Genomic DNA, 22,155 nt, shown 5'->3' on the forward strand with positions numbered 1-22,155 from the left:
TGAGAAGAGCCTCACAAACCACTGATCACTGCCTCTTTCAAAACCCATCCTCTCAAATTTCCGATGAGAGTTGCATTACACCAGGCAAGTCGCTGATCCTAGGTCTCAAGCACAGCTCCAGGAATACACAATTAGGGCCATGTTCCCTTGAATTTTCATAAAGCTCTTGTTTAAGCCACAACAGCAAGGGGATTAACTGTACTTTCCTGGCTGAGCTACTTCACTGGCTACATAAGAACTGAAGCACAAACCATATCCACCAAAGATGCCTGTTAGGTCTCATCACCCATTCTGCTACTCCCCTCCCCAGACCTCCCACACAATGACTGCTTCACATAAGAGTCCTACAAAGCTGTCCACTAGATTATCTCAGACTCCACAATACTTATTTATCCATCTTGGGATGCAAGTGGCACGAACCAGACTATCTACCATCAACTCAAAGGTCAGAGTTAAAAGCCTCTCTTCCCTCACATTGACATTTCAAGGCTGCTCTCTTTAGGAGCTGCATACACTATACTATGCGTGAGCATCTCTTGCAGTAAAAGGAAAAGCAAGGTCCATCTCCCTTTACCCAAGAGCCTACCTCCTTTCTACTCACAAATATCTGAGAGAGAAATACTACTCCATAAAACATTACTCCATTTTCTCCAATCAGGTAAAGAGAGACTCAGGTAATGGAACAGAAAAACAAAGACATTTGGATACCGTAGTGAGCATGGAAGACAAGGAAGTAAATTAGCTACCATTATGATAATGAACTAGCTTTCCAAAGGAGGCAATTTGCATGCAGCAACTAAGAAGCAACATAAAGATGCTTTAACAGAACTGCTGCTTGCTTTTCAACCCAGCAGCAAGGGAACAAGCAGTTATGGCCACAGAACAACCATCACTGTGGGTTTTTTCCTATTTGACTGTCTCTGCAGAGGCCAAGTACCTGACCAGAGCTCCCTCCAAGTGTAATGAAGCCTCACTCTGCATTTCTTCTGGTAGCACAGCAGCTTGTGCACAATCTGAATGCACCGTCTGGAAAAGAGAGGGCAAAGGATTAATGACATTGTATCTCCCCACAACTCTACAGCAAGCCTGGAAATACCACTGAAATCAGCAGCAGGAAAATAGACAAATTCAAAGACTACCAGAGGAGGATGGGAGTTGTGACTTTTGCCTCCTAAGGGGAATCAACACTCACAAAAGAAAGAATCTGACCAAATGAAAAAAGGGGCCTGTACGCCAGTTTACACTCAACAGAATAGGACTGACCACAAATGCATGTTCGTTGTTCAATAAATACTTTTCACTCCTTGCTACCCTAACCTAGGGGCCTCATAAACTACAGAACAAGTTACTTAACTTGCAGTGAGATACTGCAAGCTGCTGTAAAATTTGGACACAATGAAGCTTCTGTGTTTCTCTGGCCCCAGTGATGAGGCTAAAGGAAATGAGGGTGTCAGAAAAACTACAGAACTTTTAGTTTGACTGAGGTATATGGTTTAATTACATTAAAAAACAAAAGAAATATATTTCTATCAAATTTTCCAGTCTCCTTAATTTAAGTATGAGCTTTGGAATGTTCATGCAATACACATGCAAACTCTGGAATCCCCCAACATACAAGAAGTGCACTTATCAAGTCTCCAAATGCTGTAGGTCTCTATAGCATCTAATGTTCATACAGATTCCTAAGTGCACAAACATTCTTCACAAATAACATCCAAACTAAAAATACAGTACAGTGAGTAAATTCTCTAACACTATCATTATGGGCAAGACAAAAATATATACATATTTGAATTGGTCAGGCCAAGCTATTTTTAGCTATTGACATGGAGAAAAAATAGAAGGAAGACTACAAAACAGAAAGAAACATCTCTTTCCCCCAAATCCCTACTTCTCAAAAACACATTATCTCATTATTATCCCACATCTTTCTGAAAAGACACTGATGAAAGACACTGCACATCAGATAAACATGGAGAAATTAAATTCTAAAAATCTGCATGGAATTTATTCAAAATGAGGTGAAAAGTTCAAGACAAGGCTTTAAAACAAGGTTGCAGCAAAAAAATATGATGCAGAAGGTATGCATTATTCTTTTCAGACCCATAGATAATCCCAAAAATACAATAAAGCAAGAACTGAAACTAACTTTGAATAAAGGTAAAACTATTTATAATCACTGAGCATGACATTAAGTGCTGCATTTCAAATTGGATTCTCATGAATTCAGCCAAGAAAAGAAAGCAAACCAGCTAGGATAGACAGCTGTCTTCAGATCAGGAACAGCAACCCCTATGGGAGAAATCTCCTGTTTCTGATGTTACTGGTACCGGACAATGCCCAGCACATTTTCACCTCTGTATCTGCTTGGCTGTAAGTCAAGTTATGAAGTTATCTGTCTTGGTGGGATGTCTCTGGGTTTTAAAAGTTTCGTGCTGAGGATTCATAATACAAATAATGGACAAAAAGTACTCTTAGTCTAAGGAACCTGGATTTCTCTTTTAAATATTAATATGCCCAGCCTTGTGCAGCTTCATATCGTCACCTCTTAAATGCACTGCAGAGAAGTATGACACTACTTGTGCATTCAGAACACCTGCTTTGTCTGCAATAACTGTGTCTGCTATGGGATGGTTTCAGACAGGAGCAGAGTGAAAGGACTGCACAAACATGCCAAAACAAATGGATACAAATGTCCACTGATGGTCGCTACTGCTCATTATTTCTAATGCTATGGGGTTTCTAGATGTGATGCTGCTTTTGAGTCCAAGCATTTCACACCTTTCTTGTGAAACTTCAAAGCATTACATTCATCTACAATTAGTTCTGCAATTGTCATTAAAAAAAAGAAATTCTCACAAGCTCAGTTGAACTGCACAACCCTTGAAAAGGCACTGTAATTGCAAGGTTATTTGGGCAAAACCAGAATATGCTGAAAAGTTACCTTAAGGGAAAACATCCTATCTTTATCTTCGTTCCAGAATATAGTGCTGTTCACATCTTGGGGAAATTCAGCACTGTACAAACAGTCAGAGCAAAGCCAACAAACTGTCTAAATCCTACTTCTGCCCTCCAGGCTAAAGCAGTGCAAAGCATTGGAGAGGCCCCTGTGGGACACAGGGAGTGCTCAGGAGCAGCTCTGTCCTCTGGTCTCCTTTTGTCCATTGCTGAGTTTTACCCCTTGCTGCCTAGCAGGCCATCTCAGGCTTAAACCTCCCTCCCTCCCTCTCCACACTGCCTTCCAGGCCTCGTGCCAGTCATCCTTGCTTTTTCAAAACTGTCTTTTCTGTTTCTAGACCAAGATTCATCTTCTGGGAAGTGGGGATTGCTGCAATGACTCCGTGTTACGAAACTTCTTTTAGACTGAAAAGCTCTTTGTGTTAGATCAAGTAGATTAGGGAAACAGTCTGAAATTGAATTGCTTTCAATTTTCTGGCACACAGAGGATTTTTGAAGTAGAAAAAGTTACTGGAAGAGTTCATGAAAAGCCATCCCACTCCCCACCAGCCACAAAGTGTTATTTCAGCCAGAAGATTGCTCTATGGGCAGGATTCTACCTAAATTCAAACTTCAAATGAAATCACAGTGAGTTACCCCACAGACACTTACACATAGAGATCCATAGGAAATTCTTTCATCATGTGTGTTACAATGAATTCCACCATCAAATCTGACAGAAAAGAAAATTATACAGTAAGTATTGAGCTGGCTACTGTTAGCTTTTAGTAGACTACAAGGAAGTCAAACTGCCCCACCTACCTATCTCTACCAGACAATAGTCCTTCTTAGATGAAAGGGATTTCACTTTTTTGTTTGTTTGTTCTAAAGAACAGTAGACATTTGCTAGAACTAGAAAAGAACCTACTGGAAACTGAGGGTACATACTGTAATTTGCTTTGAGGCACTGCTTCCCCATATGGTTTCCCCCACTATTAGTCAAATAAAGACTATACCATGACTTCTGATGTTTAGAATTGCTCTCATATTTCAAGCCCTGTCACTAATGGAAAATTCCATTAAGAAGCACATTTTAGAAATTTATTCAGAAACAATGCACAACCTAGATGCTACTTAAAGACACATTGTAAATAACACCTATTTTTCCTAAAATAAATTCTGAAGCAAGTAAAGCTAGTTTGACCTCAACACAGGCTAAGCTTGTGCTTAAGACTAATTCAGGGAAAGAAGAAAAAAGCAGAATGTGTCTAACATTTAAGGGCCTCCAGTATGAAGATAAGAGGCAAAGAGTATAGAAATACAATTGAGAGAAGCTAATCAATGACAACTGAATATGTGTGGGGGTGTGTTCAACCCAACTTCAGCACAAAATATTCATACCAAGCCACAATCGTGAGCTGTAACCTCCTAGGGCAGTAAGAGCCCAGCAGCATGACTCAAAAGTGACTAGGAACAGTGCAGGTGAGGAGTCTGTGGGATCTGAGAGCTCTAGAAAGATTCTTCATTCAGCTGTTGTGTCTTGGCTTCAACAATCACGTTTCAAAATGCTGAAGTCTAAGACTGCTCCTGTACCATGAGGCTGAACAGCCTTTCAGGGATGCAGGCTCCATCCATTTCTGAACTCACATGTGCTTTTGGCCTCCACAGTAACGAGAGTCACAACTTAATCATGTGCTGCATGAAAAGCTTTCAACTACGCCTCCATATCCACAGGCAAAACCAATCCTAGCTACTAACATTCCTGTTGTTTTTTGGCTCAGAAAAGGCTCAATGCCCAGCAAACACGTTCACAAATATGTTTTTGTGAACCACAGGTCTGCCATTACCATATCATCTATAAAGTACTTGTCGTTGCTACCACACTCACCTAAACACTGAACTTATTAATCAACTGCCCTCCCTCTTACTAAAAACTCAGCTCAAATGGACCAAGCAGTGTCTGTAAAATTTTCTGTAAATGTATGGTAGGATTTATTGCTACAGAGCTGCAATCTTGGATTTGTCTGCAAGGTAGCCATGTACAAAGATGGGCATGGATTGCTGAAAACATCTTTAGTATGTAACTGTCCTTCTTTTAAGTCCATCCACTGCTCCATTTAATCCTCAAATCTCATATTTCTGTTGCCCAACAAGAGATGCTTCAGGAGGCACGAGCACCCAGGAGCTCTGCCAACACTCACCGAGCACCGCACACACCAGCGGGCGGCACGGCAGGTTCTTGTCTGCTGCTTTCTTCCGATGCCTCATCGGCTGCAAACACACCAAGGTCAAAAGAAGTCAGCACAAGCTTCAAGTGACAGTCTGTGTATTACTGTATTTTCCAAGCAAATAGTACAATCAGCACAGGCTTCCTTTTGTCTTTTTATCCAACTACCATCTTATACATACTAATCCTGAAGACCATGGCTGGAACAAAATTGTGCCTGCTTTCCAGCATGCTGATAACTGGGGATTTCTTTCTCTAGCAGTGTATCTGGGAGGCACTGTTCTACTGAGGAGAGGGACCTCAAGACAAAAACAAATCACACAGAAATTCCTCCCCCTTGGTTAACATACTGATTTGTTTCTGACCCAGAAGTGTGATTGGCATTCTTAACAGTGTGTACAGTAGTCAATGGCTTTGGTGTTTACTGAAACAGACCAGAAAGGCAAACTGGATAGCAAATCTGTTGCTAAGGGCTAATGACTAGCAATTCTTGCAGTACGGTCTCCATAAAGTAAAATGTTTGTTTCTTTCTTGAACAGTGAGTGACTTTCAGTTGCTGCTTCACTGTCAGATGAGGTGGAACTTTGTGCCAGTACCACAAAGACAGAATGGATCAAGTTAGGATAACTATTCAAGTTACTTGTAAGTGCAGAGCTTCATGAGCCAGGTAAGGACATTTCCATCACAGGAAAAAGCTCTGGAAAAAACACTTTCCTCCCTGAAGGTGAATTACTCCGCCCAGAATAAGCCAAATAAGAGCACTCAGTGTAACTCCAGCTGGCTATTATGTATCACATGAGGGCTAATGCTTGCTGGAGATTAAGGCAGAACGTTCTCTCTAGCACTGATTTCCTCAGAGACCTCGTAATACAAAGCTCCTCGCCAGCTAGACAGGCCTCTGAATTCACTGACAGGGCAAAGAGCTCTTTGTTCTTTGAAGAATGGAGACATTCTGAGAGCAACTTTCAAATCATTCTGCAGCTACTGCATTTCTGACAGTATTTCCACATGCCTTAGCAATGTAGGTTAGATGACTGTGACACAATTCTCAACATATATTTTTCATACATACTCAAATCCTCTGTGTTTGCATTCTAAAGAGAAAACAATCTGGAGGAAGAGACTCACCATTCTGTGTAGGTTTACACGAAAATTCATGTTGTCATCATGAAGAAAAGCATTAGCATATTGATCCTATTGAGAAGGGCGAAAAACGGGAGGAGATATGAAAAGCCCAACACCCTACAGCTGGCTTTCAAATCACATGTGTTTCAGTGTCAAACTCGCAAGATACAACCAACCACCAAGCTATAAAGCTATCTGTCCATTTCTTCTTGTCCCACCCATGTTTCCAGTCACACAAAAGTAAACCCCTCCTGATCCCAATTCCACATTAGAAAAATAAATTGCTAACAAAACAAGCAGTAGTTCAGTCTAACTTTCTCCCCCTTTGCTCATTTAAACTCTGGACTGTACACACCATGGTGTGACAAGTTTAACAAGTGCTCCAGGTATATAATATAAGAGGTGGGTCTCCAGCACCAGTTCTGTGCCTGTGTGGATAAAGGTTTCTTCTGGCATTTTGATTCCAGATGCTACTACAGTACTAGCAGATAGGTTTATGAGCTGGTCCATCCCTCAAGCAAATTTCATTCCAAGACCACCTCCAAATTAAAGAGTCTTCTCCAGATAATGCACAGCCAGAATAGCTAATAAATATACCCTCTCTTTAATATCAGAACCAAAGAATGCCCTTGTTATGCAGGAACAGAATTTCTTATCTTACATTATCTATGCAGCCACCTGAAGAACAAGTGCCAAAACCATTTTTTTAGAAAAATTTTAAATGTAGATGATTTGTTTTCAGGCTGCACCCTGAAGAAACATTATTACAGAATCCTTACAAGGGCTATCAACCTCACTGCTTTTTATTCTTTAAGGATGAAAGGTCTTCACTTGCAAGCAAGCAAAATGTAAATGCCACACAAACACAACCACCATTCAGGACATCAGTCAGCCATTAGAACATGGTCCCCATGAGACAGTGCCACATTCAGCCAGGACTGCTGACAGAACTCTGTGATGCTGCTTTCTCACCCTACTACCACATTTGCTACTTGTCTTGCTTGTAGGGACCTACAAACACGCGACTTACTTTCAGCTTGTATCCTTCTTTGGCAGAAGGGACATGGCACAGCCTGTGTTTACCATGAACAGCTCTCAGCTGAAAGCCATTAGCACATTACTCATCTAAAAGCCACACCACAGGGTCACTCAAAAGCTAAGAGAGAAAAGGCTTTGGGTTCGCTCTTTTCTCTACTCATCCCCAGAATTTGGTCAACTCCAATAAGATAATCCCATTTTCAAATCTCAAGTCAACTTTAACAGTCCTGCATCAAGTAAGTGTCTGAGGACCTCACCACTCAGTACCACTGTGGATATTCAGCTCCTGCCCCCCAGGAGGCAGGGGCATAGAGCCCTGTAACACACCATCAGCTGAGCAGCTTCACGGGAGCAACCTACCTCTGCTATGCACGTGAGGATGATGAGGCACAGCTTGCCACTGTGCAGCCGGTGCTCATCTGCAAAGGAGAGAAAACAAATCCTCCATGAGCCACACAAGCTTAGCAAGGCTGAAGAGCAAGACAGCTGTTGCAGCAAAAGAAAAGCCCAGCTTGGAGATTCTTCATAGTCCTACTTCCTCCATAACAGCTGATAGTACTCACCCTCCAGTCTGGCCACTAAATCCCACCCACTTGTCACCAGCCAGCACCAACAGCAAAGATTCAGATTTGAACTTCCAACAGCATTGTAACAGTCCACAATTCTGTCACATTCAGTTTTACTTCCACAGATATTCTAAATACTGTCCTCCTGTCACAGCAGAGACACACTGTTCCCTCTCTTAGACAAGGTGGAAAGCAGAACATCACCTTTGCTGTAGGTTATGAAACAAGCAGCAGAGCTTTCACAGAGGCACAGCACTGTGTAGCAAAACAACTGCTGACATTATGCTCTAAGTTCCAAGCTTTAACCCCAACATTGAGACACACGACCTACTTTGCTCTTTGCAAAACCATGAAAGAAGGGACTCTGCAAAGACTTAGCATTTTAAGGCAAGAGTTTCACCCTGACCATGTTCCACAACTTCTTATTCATCTCACAACTTCAAACAGCTTTTGCCTTGAATGACAGCTGGAGCAAAACAGAGGGACTAAGGCAGAAGAATGCAATTTTTATTTGGATGATCTAAAACCCCTCTCAACTTTAACCCTGAATATAAGAAAACCCAAGATACATATAGTCATGGAGTAACACAGGATAGAAGAAATCTCTGGTTCAATCCTTGCTCAAAGCAGGGTCAGGTAAGATCATGTTGAAGAAAGTACTGTCCAATCAAGCACATTTAAAAATCTTCATTCTAAATAATAATGTGCTTGGACCACACACCCCAAAACCCACAAAAATAAACCAACCATAAACAACACACTCATAACTAAATTCTGAGAAGGCTTCACATTGTACATTCCCAAAATTTCCAAAAGCTGCTCTAAAGCACAGGAGTACTAAACATGCCATCCCAGACTTCTGCCTTAGAGTCAAACTCAAAGGAGAGGGATATCTGAAAGAGTCAGACACACTTTCATGTAAAGCACAAGACAGCATCAGTCAAATTCCTTCTTTGCAGGTGACTTTGACAAACACTTTGCTAGCTGGTGTGTATCTGGTAATTATAAAAACAGATAGAATGGGCTTAGCTAGCTGTTCTGTCTAGTTTGACACCTGTTTTGTTTTCTATGCAGCTCAGGGACAGATATTTACTAACAAGATGTGCCCTGAAGTGTGCTGATTTCATCTTGCAGCACTAAGTAAGATGAAGAGGAATTTTGGAATGGAAGAGTTAAAAGCCTCTCCCATCTCCTTACCTCAGCTAAAACGTTTAAGTGTGAAGTTTTGTACTTCAGCAAGAAGGAGAAATGACCTAGAATAAAACTGATACACAGGAGTCTTGTTATTTTTATATTGTAAGGCCTCCCTGTATATTTCTGTAGGTGCTGCCACCACTTCTCTCTCTGGGGATGATGCTGTAAAGGCTCCTGTTCCACACCATGGACTCTGCCCTCTGCCAGTGTATTGTGAACATCAGACCATTTTCAGCAGCTGTGGGGCAGCTATGCAAGCAGTTACTTGCACACACTTTACACTTTTACAGAACCCTTCATTAAAGCAACAAAGCAAACCACTTTCTACAGGGAGGCATAGCAGCACAAAACCTGTTTTGCAGATGGGAGAAAATGACACAGAGGGTTTGTTTCTCCCAAGGCAGCTGCCTCTGACTGACACAAGGGAGGATAACAAGAGAAGGCTCTAGCAAACACCATCTATTAAATTATGCTCTCTGGGATAGCACCAAAACAACTGCCTAGTCCTGGATGTGGAACAAACCAGTTTCCCCTCTAAGTGTTCCCACCTGTCTCAAGACACAAGGAGCGAATGAGAATTATTCATTCTGCTTGCTACACTGGTGTCACATAGAAGCACAGAATCGTTTAGGTTAGAACAGACCTTGAAGATCATGGAGTCCAAACGTTAATCCAGCACTGCCAATCTCCCAGTAAACCATGTCCCTGACTGCCACATCTACATGTCTCTTAAATACCTTCAGGGATTGTGACTTGAGTACTTCCCTGGGCAGTCTGCTCCATGCTTGATCTTATACAAGAAAAAAAATAAGGCAGTGCTGCATCTATAATCAAAATAGAAGGACAGGAACATATCCACTAGAATTAATAAGTATGGGTTTGGAAAGCACACTTTTTAAATGATCAATCAGTGGAGTTCACTGCCATGAATTACTGGTGGGAAGGAGGTCTATCAGCTACACAAATTTCAGACCTTAAACAAGCTAGAACCAAAGTAAAGAAAGAAACATCAACTCCTGTCTCATAACACAATAAACTCATCTCTCACTGGCTTGTTTAGTAAGGAATCCCTTCTATCAGATTTTATTCTATCTGAAACTAATCCTGTGTAGCAGCTTCCAAGGCCCTGTACAGACTTTCCATATTACAGTGACTAATAAGGGCAGAAGTTAAATTGAAAAATATAAAATTCTTCCATCAGAGTCTTGGATCAGCAAGACAGACCCTGAGAAAAGCAAATGAGAATGAGCAAATTAGAGAGCTGCTAAGTCCTTCTCACGTGTGTAATCTATTAAAATGACTGAGCCAAGACTGATGGGGTTTAGTTCAAAAGACAAAAGCAAGAGGAAACATGAAAGCAGACTTCAAATACGCACGGGATGACACATAGAAAAAATAAATAATCCATTCTCAATATCTATCTTGGAGAAGATAACTAGTAATTAATTTAAATCACAGCAAAGAATTTAGGAAGCACACAAGGCTTTCTCACAGCAAGGACAGTTACACACTGGAATGGATAGGCTGAAAGTGGTGCTCCATTATCACAGTATCTTAACCCAACCTGTCAGCAAAACCTCTGAGAAAAGATACAGGTAAACCTGATTCTGCCTGGGTTCCAAGGAGTTATGGTTTAACCCCAGACAGCAACTAAGTACCAGGCAGCTGCTCAATCACTCACAATGCTTCTCCTCTTCCCACAGTGGGGAGAAGGATTGGAAATAAAAAGTAAATCATGTGGGTTGAGATAAGAACAATTTAATAACTGAAACCTCATCATCATAATCGTGATAATCATAATAATCATCAGCAGAGCGAGAGAGGGTAACAGAACCAAAGACAAACAAGTGCTGCACAATACAGTTCATTATACAATTGCTCATTGCCTGCTGCCCATCCCCAAACAACAATCATCTCTTTCTGGGTAACTCCTGCAGTTTACATACTGGGCATGACATTCTGTGGTGTGGAATATCCCTCTGGCCAGTTCAGGTCACCTACCCTGGCCCTGCTCCCTCCCTGCTTTTTGTGCACCTCCCCACTGACAGAGCATTGTGAAGTCCTTGACATGGGGTTAGCACTACTTAGCCAGAGCCAACATATCAGTGTGTTATCAATATCATTCTCATCCTGAATCCAAAACCACAGCACTGTACCAGATACTAAGAAGAAAATTAACTCTGTCCCAGCCAAAACCAGATAGGGGTGCATGAAGTTCCTTCTGGTCCTAATTTCAATTATTACTTTTTCTTCAACTAGCTTGCTTACTGAACAAGTGCCAGACAGCGAAATACAACTTCACTGCAAGCTAGTAGATAAAAGGAAACTGCCTGCTCTCTTATTCAATGCTATGCATTCATGAAACTCAGTAATTGATATATCATAGCTCTGCAGATATCTTCATATTTCTATTGTTATATCTAACTTAACAGCAAAAGCCAGTAACAGCCTGAAATACGGTGCAAAGATCACTTGTTATGTTCACACTGTGGTCCTGCCCTTATAACCACTGGGCAAAACAGCACCCTTGGGTACCCTGAGCAGGAGATTAAGCAATACTTCAGCTCCAGCAAGCTGAAATTAACCCCCACAGAACAAAAAGCACAACACAGATACTTTCTCAAGCAAATTACTGCCAGCGCAGTCTAAGCTGCTGCCGCCCTATTTATAATAACAGAGCTACTTGTTTAACCAAAGGACAAAGGAAGTATTTCCTTCTAATGCTGAGCTTTGCCCTCTGTGTCAGTTTTTAAGTGTTCTTAAAAATACAGCTCTGGTGTCAGACTTGCCCTCTCTGACAGATAGTTGTGAATCAGATATACTCACACTTTTGGCACATACACAGGCTTGGTTATTAGGTATTATCTTTTATTATTAAATTCTTTCCATACCTGACATCTCTCCTACTTTCATAAGTCTTATCTCACAATAAGAAATCACTTAATTTTTTTCAAAAGGTGAAATCGTCAATTTTTTAATAAAGAGACTGCACTTCTATTTCTGGAGTCACTAGGCATGTTCTCGTGCCCTCCTGACTTCAGAAGCACTGTTGGCTGCAAGCACAGACTTCACTTACCTTTTGTGTCCTGCATCACAATCGAGCTGTACTTCAAGAAGGTTATCAGCAGGTTGCTCGTTTGCACATCAGCATCCAAAGGCAGCTCTGCTGAGCTTATAACTGGAACAAAGCAGATAAGACACATTTATCCTATACAAATACAAGAAATAACTATACAGAGAACTAAGACACAGACTCACAGGTCTGGGGTAGGTTCAGCCTACCTGCAGGGCCACCTGACCTCCTCCTCCATGACCACCCAGGAAAGATTTTGCTATGCAGACTGGTACCACTCCCTCAGAGAACATTTCTCCTGCTCTAAGCACAGACTGTGGTACTCTGCAGAGTGATATCCTTCCCTATCCTGCCCCTGCTCCTCCTCCCAGGGAGATGAGCCCATGGTTGTAGCACTCATCAACATCCCCAGGCTGGGGAAATCGGGATATTTGCACTGATATCCAATTAATTCTTACAAGCAACACAGATAACAGTCACACAATTCTCATTTTGTAAAAAGACATGCCCAGGAAAGGCCCTTTCCTGTTTCAGCAATTTTGAAATGTTAGTTCCAAAAGGTCTGTGTCAATTCCATTCTTCCCTCTCAACAACAGTTTCTCTTGCAGAAGCAACACACAAGACATAATGTAACAATTATTGCAGTACCAAAGAGAGAGAAAAGGAAGGCAGAAACATAAGATCTATAAAAACCAAGAAGCAAAAGCAGTCACAGCTTGTGCTAGGTACATCCCAACCCAGCAGGAAGCAGAACTGTACCTTCCATACCCTCAGCAGCTCACTGGCATTTCTCTAGCACACCAGCTGTACTTCTGACACCCTAACCGTGGACATCATCAGCCTTAGACTTTACAAGAAGCTATTTCATCTCCTCAGCTAATTGCACCATGTGCCTCCCCACTCATTCCCCCATTCCCCATGCACCATCTGAAGCACTGAGTTTATGAGCTGTCAAGCCTCTACCATGTGACTGAGCCACATTTTTACTGATGACTGAGCCTGAGCTGTCCTAAAGGGCCATTCTCTGCCTTTCCATTCGGAAAGCTTTACAAGAAATATTGAAAGGGAGGAGAAAGATCAGTGGGAAACATGCATCATGCATTTACCTGCAGATCCTGCCAGATAAGCCTGATGCCATTTAAGATAAAGTAGCTCAGACAAAAAGATCCCCAAGCTGATGGAGCTAGCTTAGGAACATTTCAGTAGAGTACTTAATACAGCTTTGTATAAAAAAATTAAAAGTGAAGGAAATAGGTGGGAACCCATAAAGAAAATTAAATTAAATTTCTATTTCATATCAAAGATCTGGCAAACAAGATACAATTGGAGAAATTACTGGTCTGAGAAAAAATTACTGCTTGAATTCTGTAGACATCAGTTTAGAGAATAATTCTTTGTTTTTCTGTGTGACCTGGACATAAGAAGCAAACCTGGATATAATTGCTTGATAATGAACCTGCTAATGGCAGAAAGTTGGGATGTGTAAGCACAGAGGAGTATCAGACTGCACACAAAGAATGGGATAAAAACAAGAACAGATAACAAACACAAGATGAAATTAAACAATGCAAGCCATAGGGTCAGGAATTTGGGGATTTATTTCCATGGCAAGCTGAGAGCTCATCAGCTGCAAACCAAATACCATGAGCAGATCACAAGGTGACAAGCTACCAACATGAAGGGTTGAGGAGTGCAGTTCTACAAATATCCAGAAATGCACTTCCAACAGAGACACAAACACTGTAGTGCCCTGCACAAGGTGCTGGTGAGGCCTTGTCTCAAACACTGGGCATAATTATGCACAAGCTGTGTTCAAGGAGGATAAACTTAAACCTGAACAAGTTTAAAGACAGGCTAGTGTGTTGGCCAGAAGAAGAGAGTACCTTTCTTGAGAGACAGCAAAACACACAGGTGAGTAAACCAACACGTGAAGAAGAGCAACCTTTGTTTCAGGGGAGGCTTAACACCATGACAAATGGGTAGCAATTGACAAGAAATCCAGGTTGCAAAGTTGAATATTTCTAACCAAGGAATATTCAAAACTTCCCCCAACAGAAATTATTGGGAAACAAATTTAACAGATTCAGTCAGAGCTTGATAAATTCAAGGGATTGTATGCTGATATGCCTGCAAGCACAGGGCACTGGGCTCAAGAGCTAAGGAGACCTTTTCCAGCTCTATGCAACTGTCCTGACATGACAATAACATGACTGTTCTGGCTGCCTAGAGGGTGAAACTCACAGGTTCTCACATTCAGAAGGTCATAGATGGCTTGAATTACAATTTACCAAAGACTCTCTCTTCTCATGCTACAAAAGCAGCCTAAGACAAGACACTCTTTGCACTGGAAACAGATTTACAGACCACGAGTACACACATCTTAAGTATTATATCATCTCTTTTCTGCCCATCCTCAGGAATGCTCAAGGCTTTTCTCACCTTTTAGGAAAGAAAAAGGTATTTATCATGAGATTGGACCTTGTAAGAAGTGAGGAATCTGATTGTTAGATGACTAGGTTGGGGGCTCTGAGGGGAATTTCATCCTGTACACAGCTGTATTTTGGTTCAGAGAAAAGTCTGCTTTAATATAAAACACCTTTCAAAACTCAAGGCTTGTATCTCATAACCCTGTAATGAGGCAAGTAAGGCTTCAACTAGGGCAAGGGCAGGCACAGAAGGATGAAGGAGATAAGCCAAGAGTAAAATGCAGGATTCTTTAAACTGTGCAGTGAGAGGCCCAGAGTACAGCAGAGGTTCTCATGGAACTCAGGATTACACAATCACCTTCAACACCAAACTGTAGCCCTTGGAAACAAGAGACCAAATAGATCAGTGTAACTTCACTATTTGAATCACATTAAAAAACATAATGGGGCTTTTAGGTTATAAAGGTTGCACATTCCCAGGCATGAACTGCTTAGTTTAGTCCATTCAGTCCTGAAGACCTGGGGTTCCTGACACATCAGTAATGCGCCATGTCTGTTGGCAAAGTCTGTGCAATGAGTCTGGAAGCTTTCTCACTCCCAATATTATGAATAGCTCAAAGATTTAGCGAAAAGTCTGAAAAATGTATTTATATCCCCAGTGGATCCTTCTTGAGCTGTTACAATGAACGTAGTGAATGAATATTTAACAACAGTAAGCAAACTGACATTTAGATAACTATGGTGACAGGCACACTTGATTTACATATTATGGATAAACAGTTTCTAGCAAAAGCCTCATTTCTCAAAAAAAAAAAAAAGGAAGAAACCACTCTGAAGAACACATCTCTGCTTATCCTGGTTCATGATACAGACCTTTTTAACACACATTTTGATACTTTACAAGGTCTTAATTTACACTATAGGTTAACAGCCAGAGAAATTTCAAACTAAAATATAAACCCTTTTTTTATCCCAGACAAAGAAAAGCACCTGAAGTTGATAGATGGATTTCTACATGTTAATGTAAGTTGTAAACAGTTCAACTACACATTATTTTCATGCAGTAAAGAGAAAGCAATCTTATCATTCCAAAGCCAAAAAGCCTCTTGTTAACTGGCAGCCATAGGCAAATTTTACAGCTGAGTTGCAAGACCTTAGTAAATGAGGAAAATTCTGACATCTCTTTAAAACAGCAGTACTCAAGCACCACCAAACTAAACCAAGCCAAGGGCCACACAAAAAAAAAATAACCACATTGTAGGGATCAACAAGGTGACAGCAGATAAAAATAAAACAACTTTCCCAATGCAATTGCTGCACATAAAGATCAGATCCTTTTCTTAAATTTAATAACCATACAAGCCACAAGAAGCCTCAAACTTCTCAAGATCACTGCCTTGCTGAAAGCAGGATGGAGGTTTTGTTTTGTCTTGTGGTAAATGCAAAAATAAAGAAAAAAAGGGCAAGCAAGCTGTAGATGTAGGTAAGCACAAATTCTGTCAGTTGTGTAATATGGTGTGGGGGTGGATACATTTGCAATGAACACGTTGAACAGAAGCCCACAAAATGCCCATCCCTCCACATTTTGTGTTATATGCACACAGAGACACAGGGCACTCTTTATCTGAAGCTTTTGTTATCCATGGCAACCAGACAGAATCCATCCATGAGGAGGATCATCCTTAACTAGGGTATCAAATGACCTGAATAGCTGATATAACTGAGTAACCCAGGCTGCTTTTCCCCAGAAATATTTCCAAACTGTGCTCTACTCAAATCGACTCTGTTCCTTCATTAAACTCTCTTCAGCTCAGATGCCATTAAAGTACATGAAAACAGCCATTTCATTTCTTCTCTTCAACTAGGCTATATCTATCCATACCCTAAAATGAAAGGGGTTTATTTTAGATGATTTCAAAGCATATTTATGTGGACACATAACATCTCATTTAGAAGACAGATCTCAGGTTAAGCAGTCCTTTACAAAGCCTATCAAAGAAAAGGCAATAAGGGGGAGGAATACTTCCACACCCAGGCTGAATTCAAATCCCAATTAATTCAAAGCTGAGGACAAGTGCATTAACAACAAGCAGGAATCCACAGCAATTCTCTGTAAATCTGTTCCAATGAGAAATAATCCCAGGCAAAGGACCTGACACTAGAAATATTCATAAGTAAAAGCCTACACAGAATAACTAATGGGCTGGGTATACTTTCATGCAAATATTGGGGCAGTACTATTTTCAGAAGGAATATCAGCATAATTGCATTGAGCAATACACAAGGCAAAATAAAAATAAATTTGAGTCAAAGAATCTTGCTCATTTTTAGCAAGGCATATTACTCCAGGAAAAGACCACCAAGTTACATCTGCTCCAGACAGACCTCATTAGCTGCAGTCTCCAGAAAATAGCTTGCTAGTTATTTAACAGTTTTAACTTCTTTTTCCTCAGGATATCATTGCATTTTTACCATCTGAAGAAGGTGGGGTGGTTCCAAGTGGAGTGACAGGTGTGGTTGGAACTGGGCTCGTTGGTGATGTCATCAGGCCCATCTCAGGATGGCTCTAAGAGAAAACACAAATGCACAGGTCAACTGCTTCCCCAGGCACTAGAAACACAGATCACTACTTGTACTGTTCCATGCTCTTGCACAATAGATATGACTGAAGAAGTCTCAAGAAACTTCAACCTCTTCTCCAAAGAGCCAGGCCATGGTTCCTGACCTTGGATGTCTAACAATTAAACTGTACATCAATTTCTCTACTCCACAAAACACAAAAATACATCAAAAATGGAACATCAGAAAGTGGTGGCTCCCCCCAGCAGACAGAAAAAAATCCCCTTCCCTAATGTAGAATGGGAGAAGATTTGTAAAAGCCTACAATGTTAATAGCTTCTAATTCTCCCTAAAACAACCCAAGGATGTGCATTTGAAGTCTTCCCCCACGATCCTTTTACTTCTATTTCTAAGAGCAAATTCTCCTTGCTCTTGCCCTCCACCTGTTCATATTCAAAGATAATAGCAATTTATTACTTTCCTGTCTCACTGTAAAGCCCTGCAGGAAAACAGTGCATAACATAAATAATACTATCATTATTGATCCTCCCAGCTCCCATCAGCCAGTCCCTCTCCCCATTTCATCTTTGCTAATAGCTGCCTGCCTAATTACTGCTTTGACTCCACTCTTTGCAGGCTTCCGGACCCATCCACACTGGTGGGAGTGCAGGCAATCTGCCACGCTATTTTTGAGCCTGGCTGCCAAGCAAAGTGTCCATTTCATAGGGCAAGTTTTACATAAATGTATCATCTGCCTTAATATATCATCACAATTTCAAAATAAAAGGAAGATACAGAACTGCTGATTTGATGTTAGTTAGTTCCATAGGATTTTTCACAAGTGGATATCCTCCACACTGCCTTTGAGTATCTCATTTTATGAGCAACTGTAAAGGCATATATTTTATGGGAAGCACAGACACACATATTAGAACTGAAAAATAATTTACATCCCTACAGCTACCAACTTACACTTAAAATATAATTTTTCACTCAAAGTCTTACATAAGCCAGATTTCCTTAGACAGGTTTTAGGGGCTTACCTTCTTTCTCCAGAACAATGAATGGCAGTTGAGAGACAAGAGTGCCACCCAGCAGCAAACCCAAGCACCCACAGCTGGTGAGCACACACTCAACACTCCAGATACCCACACAACTGAATGCCTGCTCTTCCCATGTGCCACACAGCAGCAGGAAGCCATTCATGCAGTCCCAAGCAGTGGACACCAGCTTAGGAAAGAGCATTCATCAGCTTTTATGAGTTTTTTTCAACATGACATGACCTACCTTGCCCTCTCTTAAATGAAGAATTACAGACAATCCACCCAAGAGTATCAGTTCTCCAATTCAACCCACTGATCAGTGGCTGCTTCAAATTCTTTCACAAGTAACTAGTCTATCCTTTTACTTTTAAGAGCTGATCTCTAGCTGATCTTTTTCTGCTCTGCTCTTCTCCTGCCAAATGCCTCTCTTCCCTCAGGAGTATCTTGCCCACAGAAAGGCCTGAGTTGCTATTACACAGAACTGAAAGAGCAGAAATCTCTGAGAAGTGGTAGGAATGAATAACCTGGGAAAAGACAAGCAGGGAACTTCAGCAAATTAACCACCCATGAAACAGAAGCTTTCTTCAGAGGCTGTAGATCTGCTTATCAGCCCTCTTCCATCACCACTACTGTCAGGAGTCCCCAAATGTCTCCTCTATCATGCCAAGTGTCAAGCCTAAGATCTATGGCTGCACTCTGAGGACCTGAGCAAACTGGGGAAAGGTGTTCACTGCTTTGTTGATGTTCTTCTCCCAGATTACAAGCAGTACCTACACACCAAAATTAAAAGCCTGAACCTGAAGGTCCATCAGGCTGCCCTTTCAGCACAATCACTGCATCAGACAGGCTCATTATCTGCCTCCCAGCAGCAACCACCTCTCCAACCTCTCACAGCGTTAGAAAAGCATCCAGAGACCTGCGATCACAGCAGCCTCTCAGAAGGCTGCTTCTCCATCATAAAAAGCCCAAGGACAAATGCTATGCTCCAACAACCGGTTCCCATGCCAAAGGGGCTGGGCTCTTCAAGGAAGTCTGAACACAAAAGAGTATTTGAAACAACAACTGTCACATGTCAATTGGTCCCTAAGTGAAGAATACCCAAACAGACAACAACACACAGTCCATGCACACACATACAGGACAATTCATCCAATCTGGGAGCGGAATCAGCCCCTTTCTCTCAACACTAACTTAACAAAACTGATTTGCTCTGAGGGTTACAGCAACTGCTTTGCTCACTCCTTCCTCCCAATAAGTGGACTATCAATAGGGCACAGAAGGCACTCCATACAGCCCTTCCCATTTAGTGGCAAAAATTAATCATTTCAACATGAACTGTGACCTCGAAACACTACTCATTTACTGTCAAGGCAGAAAGTATATAATAAAAATTCTTCCCCTGGTCCTGGCCTGCTTCTGCTCTTTCATGCTGATCCTATGACAAGTATAAAAAGGGAAAAAAAAAAAAAAAACAAAACAAACTCTTTTCACCAATTCCATTTCTGGCTCTCTGATTTCAAAGACACTCACTACAAAGAAATGGGGAAACATTCCACTGAAACTCACTTGTGCCAGAACTGTGATGAAATTCCTGTTTAAGTGAACAGCTTCATAGAGGGCCAGAAGGATTGCTTCATTTGTTCTGTGGGAAGGATGCAAAGACACAGTTAGTGATCAGAATACAAGGAGCCAAGTTCTTCAGAAGCATGGCCTATCTGAAAAAACAAGAATTCTTTTTCAACTATGGAAAACTCTGCCTCTGCAGTCCAGGTGTTCTTCCAATTATTAGTAGCACTAATAATAGCACTAGTAGTAGCAACCCATAAAAGTAGCTATTTTTAGAGCACAACTACAATCTTTGTTGCCTTCCCACTGAAGATGTCCCTAGTTGCTCAGTGTTTTCCATTTGAAGTCCTCTCCTTTAAGAGTATAGGGTTCTAAAGACATTAAAATCCCTCATATTTATCACTTGCCCCCTTAATTTAGAAAACTTTGGTGAGGGTCAGAGTGCAGGAACTTTTGTTTCTCATGTGCCACCTCTGAGACACCTATTATATGTCATAAATACCTCATAAAAACTACTGGAGTTTTTTTTATAGACTTCATTACAAGCAATTCAGCTGTGTCTCCTCCTGCTGTACCCTTCTCACAGAAGGGCAAATCCACAGCTTGCAGGGTGTGGTACCGTTTTAGTGACAGGAGAACCTGCTCCTCTAGTTTGCTTTGTGACATTAAATAGCTCCATGAGAGGACGGAGAGCAGCAACCACTCCACTGTGTAAATAAAATAACATCTGTGCACTTACTGGACAGAGATCTTCTCATCAGCATCTGCTATGAACATGCTGCCCACCTATGGAAAGAGAGAGCATTGCACAGCAGGAATTTGGGAAAGCTAGTAGACAGACAACACATGGATGAAAATACCTTTTATTTTGCTGTACTGTTACTGACTAATGCCTCACCTATCAAATCACAAAAAGGACAAAAAAATAAGACTGGATCTTGAATCCCAGTCTGGATTAGTTTGCCATTTTTAAGAGGACAACAAAGATTATTTCCTCCCTGCTTGCCCCACAATGGATGCAGTTTTACCCAAGTCACTCCTAACAGAGAGCTGTCTACACTGAACTACCCTCAGCTGCAGGAAATTTTTCTGTCAGTTAAATCTCAGAATATTATGAAATCTCTGACTAAAGCAAAGCTAAACTGAACAAGGGGAACAGTGGATACTCTTTACAAGGAAGAAATTCACAACTCTTTTTGAAGGGTACCCCTTCAAAAATGGAGACAGTGCCCACTGCAGAATCCAAGCTCTACTCCATGGCTAAAGTGCATCCATGCTTGAAAACAAAACAGTAAAGAAACAGAACCTCAAAGACTAGTGACATTCCAGACTATGTGCCACTATGTTTTAGGCCACATCACCAGAGTAGCAAGTAGTTTTTAAAAATGCACAGCTGTTTAAAAGGATTAAGAAGTTAAAAACATGATTAAAAGTTTAAAATAAGGTGATTTTTAAAATAAAGTCACCTAGAGTGAAAAACATGCAAGAAAAGAAATTTCAGCTATCAACACAAGAGTAGAGATCGGAGAGTCCTTTGAAAGAGCTTTCCCAGCCAAACAACACATTCCTCAGAATACAACCACTTCAGCTGTATTTAGTTTTGATTTGTTCAATCCATCTCTATCTCCATAACTCACATTCCAAACTCAAACTTTTTAGAAACACTCTCCTGCTGAACTTGCATGAATGCACCTTTGTAAGAATGGAAAAACATTGTTTCCTTGTTTACCATGTTAGTTAGGGCTGAGAAGAAACCAGTCTGATGCTCCTCTTCTTTATCTTTGTATTGCCTGAACAAAAAGGAATAAGGATGACATTTCAGGGTTAGAAATTGAACCAGGGTAACTTCCCCTAAATCTCCACATGTTAGTTTTATCAGACAAGAATACAGGATGGAGGAAAGTTCAACATTCAACAGCCTTTTTCAAGAACTCACAAAATAAGAGACAAAGTGTATTAAAATTTTTGTAAATTGTGTAGAGTTGAAGTGAGGCTGCAGAAAGATGTGAAACTTGAACAATACTTGTGCTGTTACAGAGCACAAAAGCAGTTTGGGCTAACTCTGAAAGAAAGGGATCAAGTGACTTCAGAAATTTTGTCCTGCACTGAACAAACAGTAATAAGCCACATGGGCACACAGTGTCAGTAACCACAGAACAGTTTCACTTCATCCACTACAGAAAAAATCAGAGTTGGTCACCCTGCTGGGTGCAGAAATGGCCAGCAGAAAGCACACGGACCTTTATGGTTCATGGCCTGATCCCATTTTCCTGGAGCAAGTGCAGAGGCTGGAACTAGAACAAGTGAAGTCAACAAACAGGTTGGGTACCCCAGATTTACACTACACTGCTTCATCTGGCACTCAAAGGGACTAGCAAAGCTCACACAGCCATTTATTTTG

The 22,155-nt window shown here is 41.1% G+C and overlaps 1 protein-coding gene across 4 annotated transcripts in view; it reads right to left on the minus strand.

Annotated features, from left to right (window-relative positions):
- The window catches only part of ARMH3 (armadillo like helical domain containing 3), a 122,567-nt gene that overhangs the window by 82,816 nt on the left and 17,596 nt on the right, over positions 1 to 22,155 (minus strand). For all 4 annotated transcript variants that reach the window (XM_064717405.1, XM_064717408.1, XM_064717406.1 and 1 more), the window contains exons 11-20: positions 21,484 to 21,544; positions 20,494 to 20,540; positions 19,755 to 19,830; positions 17,059 to 17,152; positions 12,164 to 12,265; positions 7,688 to 7,746; positions 6,293 to 6,358; positions 5,139 to 5,208; positions 3,610 to 3,670; positions 938 to 1,026 (exon numbers count right to left, since the gene is read on the minus strand). In XM_064717405.1, the coding sequence (XP_064573475.1) occupies positions 938 to 1,026; positions 3,610 to 3,670; positions 5,139 to 5,208; positions 6,293 to 6,358; positions 7,688 to 7,746; positions 12,164 to 12,265; positions 17,059 to 17,152; positions 19,755 to 19,830; positions 20,494 to 20,540; positions 21,484 to 21,544 (725 nt within the window). The remainder of the gene's footprint in view (positions 1 to 937; positions 1,027 to 3,609; positions 3,671 to 5,138; positions 5,209 to 6,292; positions 6,359 to 7,687; positions 7,747 to 12,163; positions 12,266 to 17,058; positions 17,153 to 19,754; positions 19,831 to 20,493; positions 20,541 to 21,483; positions 21,545 to 22,155) is intronic.

Source organism: Zonotrichia leucophrys, chromosome 6, assembly GCF_028769735.1.
Source record: "Zonotrichia leucophrys gambelii isolate GWCS_2022_RI chromosome 6, RI_Zleu_2.0, whole genome shotgun sequence".
Classification (NCBI taxonomy): Eukaryota; Metazoa; Chordata; class Aves; order Passeriformes; family Passerellidae; genus Zonotrichia; species Zonotrichia leucophrys.